Source organism: Myotis nattereri (assembly GCF_964212035.1).
Source record: "Myotis nattereri genome assembly, chromosome: 2".
NCBI lineage: Eukaryota > Metazoa > Chordata > Mammalia > Chiroptera > Vespertilionidae > Myotis > Myotis nattereri.
In genome coordinates, this window is record NC_138076.1 from 188,171,764 (window position 1) to 188,184,601 (window position 12,838).

General features: G+C 39.7%; 1 protein-coding gene across 2 annotated transcripts in view; it reads right to left on the reverse strand.

Moving 5' to 3' along the window:
• Positions 1-1,603: 1,603 nt before the first annotated feature.
• DERA (deoxyribose-phosphate aldolase) overlaps positions 1,604-12,838 on the reverse strand; it is a 93,990-nt gene continuing 82,755 nt past the window's right edge. Inside the window, exons 7-9 of one of the 2 annotated variants that reach the window (XM_081114695.1) lie at positions 7,084-7,196; positions 2,825-2,974; positions 1,604-2,276 (exon numbers count right to left, since the gene is read on the reverse strand). In XM_081114695.1, coding sequence (XP_080970821.1) covers positions 2,220-2,276; positions 2,825-2,974; positions 7,084-7,196 — 320 coding nt within the window. In that variant the 3' untranslated portion in view covers positions 1,604-2,219. The remainder of the gene's footprint in view (positions 2,277-2,824; positions 2,975-7,083; positions 7,197-12,838) is intronic. The other variant, XR_013997294.1, reaches the window with a different exon arrangement.

Below are 12,838 nucleotides of genomic sequence, written 5' to 3' on the forward strand. Positions count from 1 at the left end.
GTTTATCCTTAGGGCATTGTAATGTTAGGGCTGAAAGCACCTTGATATCACCTGCCTCAGTCCTTTTATTTCACAGATAAAGGAACGGAGGTCCAGAAACGTGAATCTACTGGGCCAAGGTCACAGAGCTAGAAAGAGGAAGGGGCTGGGCCAGGACCCGGTAGGTGAGAGTCACAACTGCAATGACTCCCAGTCTGGGGTTTCTCGTTCATGAGTAGCTAGAGATTCATTCAGGAAGGAGCAGACTCCATCAAAATCACCATTTAAGCCGAAACCGGTTTGGCTCAGTGGATAGAGCGTCGGCCTGCGGACTGAAAGGTCCCAGGTTTGATTCCGGTCAAGGGCATGTACCTTGGTTGCGGGCATATCCCCGGTAGGAGGTGTGCAGGAGGCAGCTGATCGATGTTTCTCTCTCATCGATGTTTCTAACTCTCTATCTCTCTCCCTTCCTCTCTGTAAAAAATCAATAAAATATGTTAAAAAAAAAAATAAAGTGCAAAGGAGACTTAGTTTAAAAAAAAAAAATCACCATTTAAAAAAAAAAATAGGGGCAAGAGGGGATAAATGGTGATGAGAAAAAAATATATATTTTTTAAATGAGCAAATGCCCTGAAGCATCTCAATACTGTGTCTGATGAACAAAAACAGATCCAGAGACAGAGAAACATTGATCAGACCATCAAACCTCAGAGGGAAGGTAGGGGAGGGTGGGGGTAAGGGGGAGAGACCAACCAAAGGATTTGTATGCATGCATATAAGCCTAACCAATGGACACAGACAACAGGAGGGTGAGGGCATGAGTGGGGGGTGGGGGGGCAATGGGGGGGTAAGGACACATATGTAATACCTTAATCAATAAAGAAATTTAAAAAAATACTGTGTCTGAGTACCTGATTCATAGTATGAACTAAGTGAATGTTGATTTGGAAATGTAATCAGTTTCCTGATGCAGTTTTAGATTGAAAATTAATATCAATTAATTGTATCAAAATAAATTATTTTAACTATTAAACAAAAACGAAAAAACAGGTTTTATAATGTGGTAAAGGTGCTAGCAAGCAACACAGGTGGAGGTGTGAAGTTGGGAGAGACCTCAGCCGCCAAAGGAACCAGCTGAGTAAAACAGAGATGATGATCCCACACTGCTGAGCTGTTTGTGTGTGTGGGTGTGCTGAGGGACAGTTCCACACGGGAGTGCCCGCACAGGCTCGGGGGCCAGACTGTCTGCCTGGGCTTGATTCTTGACTGCTAATTTTTGAGCTCCATGACCTTTGGCAAGTTACTTAAATCTCTGTGCCTCAGTCCCGCATCTGAATAAAAGGAAGATAATATCAGTATTCATTGTTGTAAGGATTTAAAACCTTCATGTAGTTACATCACTGTTATAGAGATTAAATAAGGATTAAGTAAATTGGTGTATGTAAAGAGTTGAGCACTTATTAAGTGTTATGTTAGTGTCTGCTGTTTTACCCCTATTCACTGTACTAGAAAATCTTAAGTTTCAGAATATAGATGTAAGTTGTACTCATTAATAATGGGCTGGGAGTGCTGCACCTGAGGTAAGTACCCCTGGACTCTACCAGAGAGAGTCAGGATTCAGAAAGTCATTGATAACCTCTTTATATGTTTCATGAATTCATGTTTGCAATGTATGGTGACAATTTAAAATTTTAAAGAAATAAACAACTACAGGGATTTTTTTTTTATTTAAAAAATTCAATGACATCCATAGTTTCATATTGCAATGACAGGCATTTCATTAACAAAACAATTAATAAAAGAGCATATCTGTTGCAAAAATTAAAGATGGATTTTCATGGCAGGAAGTTAGTGCGGAGCCAGTGAGTCCTGGGTCGCTGAAGGAAAGCAGCAGGCCAGTTTCTTCTGCACGTTTCTTGGGCACGTCAACATTTTTTCCTTAGAATTTAATGTTGTCAATCTGTCATTAACGTGATACTCAGAGTTTTAAAGAGAAAACCTTTACACAATTAACAGTGCAGATCTAGTCATTAAGGGCATTTCAGATGTGCCTGAAATGAGTTTCATGTGTGGATTAGCTGGCATTTTTCTTTCATTCTTTGAATTAAATTCAACGGAAATTTTAAGGGGAAAAAGTCAGTTACCTAGTCTCTCATTTTTTAATTAAGTAATTTTCATAATCATGTAGAGAAATAATTTTTAAACGTTGTGAAAAATGTTTTCTGGAATCCACTTCGGGTTTAACACATTGGAAGATCATGATAAGCTGCATATCTTCCAGTCACGTGATGATAAATCTGTGAGGGAAACAGTTTTTTAATTAATAATTATTATATTATTACACATTAATTAATAATCATACTATTATACAATAATTAATGATGTTAATTAACACTTCATTATAAAGCCCCATTATTCTGCACTTCAGCAAAACCTCCATCCAACCTACTTCAGGGGCAGTTTTGCTTGGAAGAAGGCAGAAGTTTGGATATGATGACATACGTCAGATGAGTTTTGTTTTGCTTTTAAATATATTTATATTGATTTCAGAGAGGAAAGGAGAGGGAGAGAGAGATAGAAACATCAATGATGAGAGAGAATCATTGATCGGCTGCCTCCTGCACGCCCCACACTGGGGATCGAGCCCGCAACCTGGGCATGTGCCCTCACCAGGAATCGAACCGTGCCTCCTGGATCACAGGTTGATGTTCAATCACTGAGCTATGCCGGCCGGGCAAGTCAAATGAGTTTTCACCTCTACTTCTCACAGCCCTATAGGCGACTTTTCGTTTCTCTCTCCAAAACACTTATCAGTTTGTTCCAAGAACAATGGGCTACTACTCACCTGCCTCTCAATGTCGGAAAGCAGAGCGCTGGCACCGATCCGAAAGAGTTCTGGCTTCAGCCACTCATCTCCCAGCTCCTCCTTTATGAGGGAGAGCCAGGCCAGGGAGTCCTTGGCACTGCGGATGCCTCCTGCCGGCTTAAAGCCTATCTACAAGGGAAGGTGGGAAAGACAAGGTTCATTGTCACTGGGTTATTTTTAAAAATGCTACTGCATTAATACAGGTCTCAATTCTCTCGCTCTCTTTTTTTTTAGTCTATTTCAGTCCATCTTCAGCAAAAGAGCTTAGATAACTGACTCACGCCCATTCACACTACAAAATGGCTTTTCCAAGACTAATGAGAAGAACGTGCTTCTGAGGAGGCACTAATGAGAGTTAATAACCCTCATTGGCATTGCACTTATTGGAAAGTCATAAACCTCAACCACCTAGACCAGCGGTTCTCAACCTGTGGGTCGCAACCCCTTTGGTCCTGCGAGACCCCTTTCACCGGGGTCGCCTAAGACCATCCTGCATATCAGATATTTACATTACGATTCATACCAGTAGCAACATTACAGTTATGAAGTAGCAACGAAAATAATTTTATGGTTGGGTCACAACATGAGAAACTGAATTTAAAGGGCCAGAAGGTTGAGAACCACTGTCCTAGACGATAGCTGTGAACCTGGGGTAAGCAAAAAAAGTGTCAATAAATAGGAAAACATCTCACAAAAGCCCACTCATTCTACATTTCTACCAGTAAGCCTGGAGAGACACCTTTCAGCCCTTCATCTCGAGGTGCAAAACTCGCATGTGTATCTAAAACAACAGCAAACCAGAGGGCCCACACGAACCACTCTGGCAGCAATCAGCAAGGAGCACTGACAGTTGTTTGAATCAGCGTAAACGGCAGGGACGTTCCCCCTAAGTTGTAAGTAGACAGTTACATAAAGCAGCCGGACTCGTTCAAGAAGCACAGCAGAAAAAGGCAGTGTAGGGGCTCTTCGCACTTCAGTAGTCTTTGAAGGTGCCCATAAAACAGCACCATTTAGCCAATAACTGATGTTTACAAATGATGTCCCTGAGCCCATTGGAAAAGGACAGATGTGCTCTACACACAGTAAAACCTGCTTATCTGGATTCACCTGTCTCAAGAACTAGACGGGAGCAATCAAGAAAACACCCCCTGGCCCGAGTCCTAACTCTCATGCACTTGACTACTTGGAGCTGTGCGTTTCCTAGGCACACCAGCAGCGGTGACAGCTAACAGAATGCTGGAGAAGGGAAGCCATAAGAAATGAACCCAAGCTAGGAACCTCATAGTTCACCAGGACTCCACCGTTTTCCTCACCTTACCACACCCAATCGATCAACAGTCAAGGCCCCCCAGTCCTACCCTCTTCACTTGTATATGGCCCTGTGCACACTTTCCTATCTACTCTCACTTTCGCTGCTTTCATTTTTGACCCTCATCACTTCTCACAAGGAATATCAGTAAAGGTCTCCCAGCTGGTTTCCCTGCCTCAATCACACGCGTCGCACAGCTAAGCAGCAGCTGTGCAGAGATTCTAACTACATCTGCCTATTGCTCTGGAACACAAGCAACTATGTAAGAGTGAGGGGAGTTGGGAGAATGGGGCAGGCAAGTGGGATGGGTTATTTATTGAGAAGAGGCAAAAAAAAAAAATCTATTAGCTGATATTAGCATACATGTTAATCACAGGAGCACTTCTATCAATTAGGCAGTGCTGCATATAGATTTTCCTACAGGATTCAGTTGTGTCAGCAAGTCTGTTGGGCAGTGCTTCTCAAGACAGGTTCTAGCATAAGTTTGCGCCTTTTATGAGGCAGAGAACATGGAAAACATGAATCTGCAATGAAATCAGTTATGAAATATTAAACCTCTGCTTCTCAGGAGTGGCACTAATCACGGTCGGGAAGGCGGCTGATCCCATTTTAAAACTCCCCTTAAATCAATGATGTAGAAACTTTACAGCCCAGGCAACCTGTCAACAACCTGAAAGGATGCACCTGATTTGCAAGACACACACACAGCACCTCCCTGTGTGAAACCAAATGTGATGAAAATGAATACAGTTTACCTTGTACCTGTCCCTATCTGAATGAAACTGGTATGACCTTTGCTTACTTGCTGAGGAAAGAGTCAACACAATTCAAAAAGAAAGTGCTGAAAGACAGCAAAACATCCCTGGCTCTCTACTCTGGTCTGGAACATAGAGCATTTAAAACTTCTATTGAAATTCTTTGCTTGTTGTCTAAGGGATCTCCTGGGAAGAGACTTGCTCATTTTGGTGTCCCTAACTAACATATAACATAGGTTAACATGGTACATAGTTAAGGACTCAATGAATGTTTGTTCAGACTAAAACAGGATTGGGTTCCCAATGGAGAGTTTTAATCCCAACTGTGGAGCTTATGGAATGTGGACAGGTCTGAGGACTCCCCCAATGCAGCACTGCAGGGATGCGTGCCCAGGCCTCTACAAGTGGAAAAGGCTTCACATCTACTTGGATGTTACTGGGCTGAGAAAAAGAAGTGCTGGTCTAGTAAGTGGTGGGCCCACTCACTCAATGGGGAAGGGGAAGAGGGGTAAAGATAGAGTTCTCTCATTTTTAGAGCTTTACTTAAATTTTTTAATTTGGATCACTACAGAAAGGCAACCAAGAAGTGTTATTCAAGTTGGGTCAACTTTCATATGTAGGCCACAGTTGTTACTTAACCTATTTTGTACCTTTTTAAGATATGAAGTTATTCTTTTATATATATACTAGAGGCTCAATGCACAAAATTCGTGCAAGGGGCTTGGCCCTCACAGTCCCAGCTTCATCCAGAAGGTCATCCAGAAGGACGTCCGGTCTAATTAGCATATTATGCTTTCATTATTATAGATATATTAATTGATTTCAGAGAGGAAGGGAGAAGAAAAAGAGAAACATCAATGATGAGAGATAGTCATTGATTAGCTGCCTCCTGCACACCCCACACTGGGGATTGAGCCCACAACCCGGGCATGTGCCTTGACTGGGAATCGAACTGGCATCTCCTGGTTCATTCGTTGACAATCAACCAGTGAGCAACACCAGCCAGGCAAGATATGAAGTTGTTCTGAAGGAGAAAATTCTGGAAGGAGTTAATTGCTTCTCAAACCCAGTACATTCTCAAAAAGGTCTCCGATTCCAAAATAAACAGAAGCTACAGCCACATATAAAGTCATCACATCCAGTTAGCAAAGGATTAAAGATCTTTTTCAGGGTTTCTATTTGGCAGAAATCACAAGATTGGTTTTACAGGATGTCTTCTGAGGAAGGGAAAGTCTCATTTAAAAAAAAAAATTACCGTTTTTTCCAATGATGTAAAAAAAATTCCTTTTGAGATAATTTGCAACTAAACAAGAAACTTGAAATGAAAAGAAAAATGCAAACTCATTTTAAAAAACACCTCATACGCATTTTTCTGTTAACTTCATGTTTCAAAAAATATGTATTATTTTTCGAAAAGCTGACAAAAGCTAGCATATACCCTCCTCAGCTTAACAGCCTTCCAAAGAGCACATCTAACTGCCATAAAACGCAAAAATGGATATTTAATTCAAGAGCTATATAACGTCTAGCTACCTTTTCCCTGCTGTTTCACAGCATTTCATTATTTTGTTTAATAAGTTCATCTCCTCAAGAATTTTCTCTTCACCTCATATTATTAAAAGTAATAAGTTTTTCTGGACCGGGGGTTTCCCAACAGAAAAACCAATTTATGTGTGTCCTTCAATAATGACAGGAAAAGATTATTTCCCATTATATTGCATACTTTTCATATCACCACCACAGCTTATCATTCAATAAATGTTACTCTGCAATTCTTTCCATTCCTCAAGGAAGTTTAATTTCTGCATTAACCTGTTTTCTCTGGCCAACACCTTACCAGAAAGCCTCTGTGTTGCAGCAGAATTAGTTCGTTAAAGAACCCATTTAGGAATTTCTTGTCAGTGATAAAATTGTCTTCGGTTAAGAAAAGGCCATAAAGTAAGTTTGCATCTCGATCACACATACTTACTCCCACACTCACACGCACTTTCTGTTCCCTGCACATGTTTCTCCAGGCATGTGTTCTTTTGTAATGAAAAGTAAATTAAACATTTATCTTAATAAGGGTAACTCATTCACACCTTCTACATACGAAGACAGTTATCGGGGCTGTAACACGTATTATAAATAGCATTAGCTTTACTCTGAAGGAAGATGTGCTGGCAATAACATACCTTTTTTCCAGTTTTCCAGAAGAAATCTCTAATGGCCCGTAGCATTACTATAGCTACCGGGAAGGTGGCATTTACTGTTTCTTTTCCAGTAGAAGTCTTAATAAAATCTGATCCTAAAACACAAGGCAGAAACACTGCATGTCAATTTAAACACTTATTTTTTACACTTTTGAGTCAGTGGAAGAAATGAGTTGTGTAAATTTTTTTTTCCTGAAGAACACAACTTTTTCAAGAATTAGTTGAAAAACTAAAAAATATATACATCTTTAAAATAATTATTTCCATGCTTTACTATAAAATGAATTAAATTAAGCACCAAATGAATTCTCACGAACCCCTGGGGCTCTTGCCTCTATATTTCCATATCACCAATTAAAATCAAGTTGGTTTATTTAATGCATAACTGAGATGAATAAAACAATTTTATTCCCTGTACTTAACATCATATAACACTTTACTACAAAAATGGATTGCCAACTCATTTTTCCCTCATTTCCTTATGCTTGATAAAAAGCACACAGAACAGCTGTGACAACACAAGATGAATCACCAATAGTTGATTTCCACTGTGTTGTTTGTTAATAAATGCACTGTCTTCCAACCAGATTAGGATTTTTATGAAAATCCTATGTTAGTTCATGACTTGCAAATATTTTAAATGACTTCTTGTCTCTGAAATATATCTCCTACCTATTGATGCAGTTTAACAGGATAACATAAGGAGACAAAGAAGCACTAATAACAGTTAAGATTCACCAAGGGCGATGTACCATGCACTATTCTAGGAGCTCTGAAAGTATTAACTCAGTTAATCCTCATGACAGCTGTAAAAGTTAGGTACTAAAATGATCCATTTTTTTTTTTTTAGAGAGAGAGGAAGGGAGAGGGGGCGAGTGGGAGAGAGGGAAAAAAGGGAGGGGAGAGAGAGAGAGAGAGAGAGAAACATTGATCGGTTGCCTCAGTTGCCTCCCATACACTTCCCAACTGGGGATCGAACCAGTGGCCTTTCGGTGCATGGGACAATGCTCAACCAACTGAGTGACTCTGGCCAGGGAAAATGATCACCATTTTAAAAGAGGAAATTGAAGCACAAAATGTTAGGTAACTTGCTTGTGGTTACATAGTAAGCAGAGGAGGTAGAATTTTTACCAAAGCAATATAGCTTACCCAATATGCTACATACAGTGTCTCCAAGAAACTTATTTAGTTCACACAGACATATAGCCAAATACAGATTCTGTCTTTCATGTGGTTACCTATTCCTGAAATACTCCAAGTGTGGATAACAGACCAGCAGCATGGGTACCATCAGGGAATTTGTCAAAAGTGCAGACTTCTCAGGCCCTACACTAGACCAACTGAATCTAAATCTGAATATCAGCGAGGCCCCTAAGTGATTCCTGTGCAAATTTACAGCCCTAGCCCATTGAATCCATGGGTCCATAGGTAAGGCAAATCTCTGAGAGTCTCTCAGGGTCTATCAAAAAAATGGTCGATGGAAGTGGAGGGAAAAAGTGGCCAAAACTTTCCCCTCTAGTTTCCATTAGAAGAGATACATCCACAACTATTGTGTGTATGGAAAGGTTCAAAAAGATATGCCTTTAGTAGGTGCACTGTGTGTAAAGCGCTGTGAAAAATATAAAAAACAATACCCACACCCTTGCCCTCAAAGCCACACACATTCTACATGCAAGTGGAGGTGAACCCTGGTCCTGCGTAATCACGTGATGAGCTAGAAGTCAGCAGATCTGGTTTCCAGCTCTAGCTCTGAAATTTACCTTCAAATTCCATCTCCTAATCTCTCTCATTTTTAAAAGATATTTTTATTGATTTCATAGAGGAAGGGAGAGGGAGAGAGAAATAGAAACATCAAAATGTGAGAGAAACTTTGATCTGCTGCCTCCTGCACGGCCCCCACCAAGGATCAAGCCTGCAACCTGGGCATGTGCCCTAACCAGGAATCTAACTGTGACCCCTTGGTTAATGAGTCGATGCTCAACCCTGAGCCACATCAGCTGGGGCCGAATCTCTCTCATTTGTAAAATAGATCTGGAAATTCTTACTGGCTTCATATCTGAGGAATCAAAAGAGACAATCTATGTGAAAGCACTCTGGAAACTGTTAAGTGTTATACACATGTGAACGGAGCGAAGACCTGGGTAGGGTTGCAGTCTAGAAATACCATAGGAATTCTGACATATTGGAACAGTTCACTGGAAGCCTTCTTTGCTTTGGGTCTGTAGGTAGGCCCATGTGGGGGAAATGGAGACATAACTGTCATGCATGCATTCATTCAACAAATATTGACTAAGTGCTTACTATGCTCTAGGCCAGTGGTCGGCAAACTCATTAGTCAACAGAGCCAAATATCAACAATACAACGATTGAAATTTCTTTTGAGAGCCAAATTTTTTTAAAACTTAAACTATATAGGTAGGTACATTGTTATTAACTTAATTAGAGTACTCCTAAGGCTTAGGAAGAGCCACACTCAAGGAGCCAAAGAGCCGCATGTGGCTCGCAAGCTGCAGTTTGCCGACCACGGCTCTAGACTCTTCTAGATGCTGGGAATAGACCACTAAACAAAACAGACCAAGTTCCTGCCCTTGTGATAATTTCTGGAAGAGGAAGACAATAAGCTTGACTATATAACAAAAGCCAGGTGGAGATAAGTGCCGTGAAACAAATAAGCAATGTAACAGGAGAGAGTGGCGGATCTGAGGAGAGAGAGCCATATTTAAATAGAGTCCTCATAAACCATCTCTGATGAGTGAAATGCAGAGAGTGAAGAAGGGGACTCTGTGAAAAGAGCCTCGCAAGAAGGAAACCAGAATCTGTCACCCTCTTCACATTGCTTCTCTCCCCTGTGTGAGCTGAAGCTTCCTCTGCCTCTCCTACAAGAACATTTGTGATGGTATTGAGGGACCCCCTGGATAATCCAGAACAATCACTTCATCTCAATGTCCTTAATTTAACCACATCAGCAAAATCTTTTTTTTTTTTTTCCCCCAAATAAGCTAATATTCACAGGCTCTGGGGATTAGGATGTGGACATATGTTTGGGAGCCATTATCAGCTTACCACATTTCCCAACCTGTATACCTTTTATCCCATTTTCTTGTCTTACTGCCTCAGGTAGGACTTCCAGGACAATGCTGAACAGGAGCTGTGCGAGAGAACAGCCTTCCTTCTTCTTCAGGGGAACTTAAGGGGCAAGCATCTAGTTTCTCATCGTAAGTACGTTAGAGGAAGTTTGTTTTCAGATGTTCTTTATCAAGCTGAAGATGTTCCCCTCTATTCCAAATTTGCTGAGATTTTTTATTATGAATAGGTGTTGAAATTCATCCAATGCCTAATCTGTATCAACTATATGATCCTATGACTTTTCTTTCTTACATTATTGATGCAGTGGACTACATTACATCAAGCCAGTCTTGAATCTCTGTAAAGTAAATCCCATTTGGTTGTGGTGTATAATTATTTTTATACACTGTTGGCCTCATTTTACTAATGCGTTGTTGAAGATGTTCGCATCTATGTTCATGAGTGATATTGATCTATAGTTTTCCTTTCTTGAAATGCCTTTATCTGGATTTGGTATTAGGGTAATGATGGTCTCACAGTCTCTCTCTATTATTTTCTGGAAGAGACTGTAGAGAATTGGTATTTCTCCCTTAAATGTTTGGTAGAATTCACCAGTGAAATCATCTAGAGCTGAATTTCATTTTTGTAAGGTTATATTATTTTTATTTAATAATTTAGAGTTATTATTTTAAAACATTCTATAATTTAAATATTTTATAAAATAGATTAAAAGTAAAATAATTTCTTCAATAGTTATAGACTTATTCAGACCTTTTCTTTTTGTGTGAGTGTTGGTTGTTTATATCTTTGATCTATTTAATCTAAGTTATTCCATTGTGGACACACAGTATTCCTTTATTATTGTTTTGATGTTCGTAGAAAGAGTAATGGTCCTCCTTTCATTTGTAATATTAATTTATGTCTTTTATCTTTTATTCTTGGGTAGTCTGTCTAGGAGTTTATCAATTTTATTGATTTTTTTTAAAAAAAAACAGCTTTTAGGGTTTTTTATTTTTCTGTGTTTTTTTGTTTTCAATTTCATTGATTTCTTCTCTGATTTTTATTTCTTTTGTTCTGCTTGCCTTAGGCTTGCATTGTTCTTTCTCTATTTTCCTAAGATAGAAGGCTGAAGTTATTGATTTTAGACCATTCCTTTTTTTAAAATATATATACCTAATGTTATAAATTTCTCTCTAGGCAATGTTTTTGCATTGTAGAGTCTGCTTTTTTGACAATCTTCTTTTCATTGCTAGATTTAGACCATTATCATCTAAAGCTATTATTGATTTAGTTGAATTAATATCTACAGTTTATAAATTTTCTACTTATTGTGTTTTATCTTTATTAAATGTTATACCTCTTTTTCTGCCTGCTCTGGCTTTAATTGAACATTTTATATCATCCCATTTTATGTCCTTGCAGCATATCAGTTAAATTTCTTTTGTACTTTTTTTATTGGTTGTCCTAGAGTTTCCAATATTCATTTTAACAATCTAAGTCTACCTTCAAATAACACTGTACCACCATACAAGTATTTCAGGTACCTTTTAACAAAATATTCCTAATTCCTCCCTTCTGTTCCTTAGAATAGTTCACTCTTCTATTTGGTATACTTACCTGCCGGGAGCCGGTTCATGCTTGCTGTTTCAAAGGACCTGGCATATATGGCATACTGTTCTTAAAATGTTTGCTCACCTTCTTGGCACTAGTGTTTTAACCAAGGTCTCTGAGAAAGGTTGTTTCCCCAGGTAGGGATTTTCCCCTGAAGTTAGGGAGGGAATAAAACCTCTTAACTAAGTGCCAGGCGGGTAATTAATCACTTTAACTATGAACAATCATGCTTAAGCTACATAATCTTTACTCCCTGGAATGGAGATAAGAAACGCCCTAACCTTTGTAATAGAGATTGATAGGATTGAATCAACTGGTATAAATACAGATGTAACAAGACAGCAAGAGACAGAGAGAGACAGAACCTAGGCACAGAACCTACACAGAACGTTCTCTAGAGACAGAAGAACTTCGCTGGAGAGAACATGGCAAAAGATCCTGGACAGAAACTGGCCTCAGAACCTAGAGACAGAACCTAGCGAGAGAACATGGCAAAAGATCCTGGACTGAACCTGACTACAGAAATTGGCAAGAGAACCTGACTAGAACCTGGTGACTGAACCTGGCTGGAGAACCTGGACAGAACCTGGCTGGAGAACCTAGCGAGGGAACATGGCTACAGAACCTGGCTGGAGAACCTGGAGAACCTGGCTGGAGAACCTAGCAAGAGACCATGGACACAGAACCTGGCTGGAGATCCTAAACAGAACTTCGCTGGAGATCCTGGCTAGGCTGCTGATCAACTGAATGCTGTCTCCGTGTCATTCCTTCTTCACCAACTCCGTCTACGCCTTTGGGGATCCCTGGACCTGCTGGGGTTGGACCCCGGCACTTACCCAACACATTGTTACTGTCATTACTTTAAATAGTTATCTTTTAGATCAATTGAAAGAGGAAAATTATGTTTACTCTTCATTTATTCTTTCTTTGACATTCTTCCCGTTTTAATATAGATTAGAGTTTCTGATTTACATCATTGTCCTACTCCTAACATTTCTTTTAACATTTCTTACAGGGCAGATCTGCTGACAACAAATTCCCTCAGTTTTTGTATAGCTAA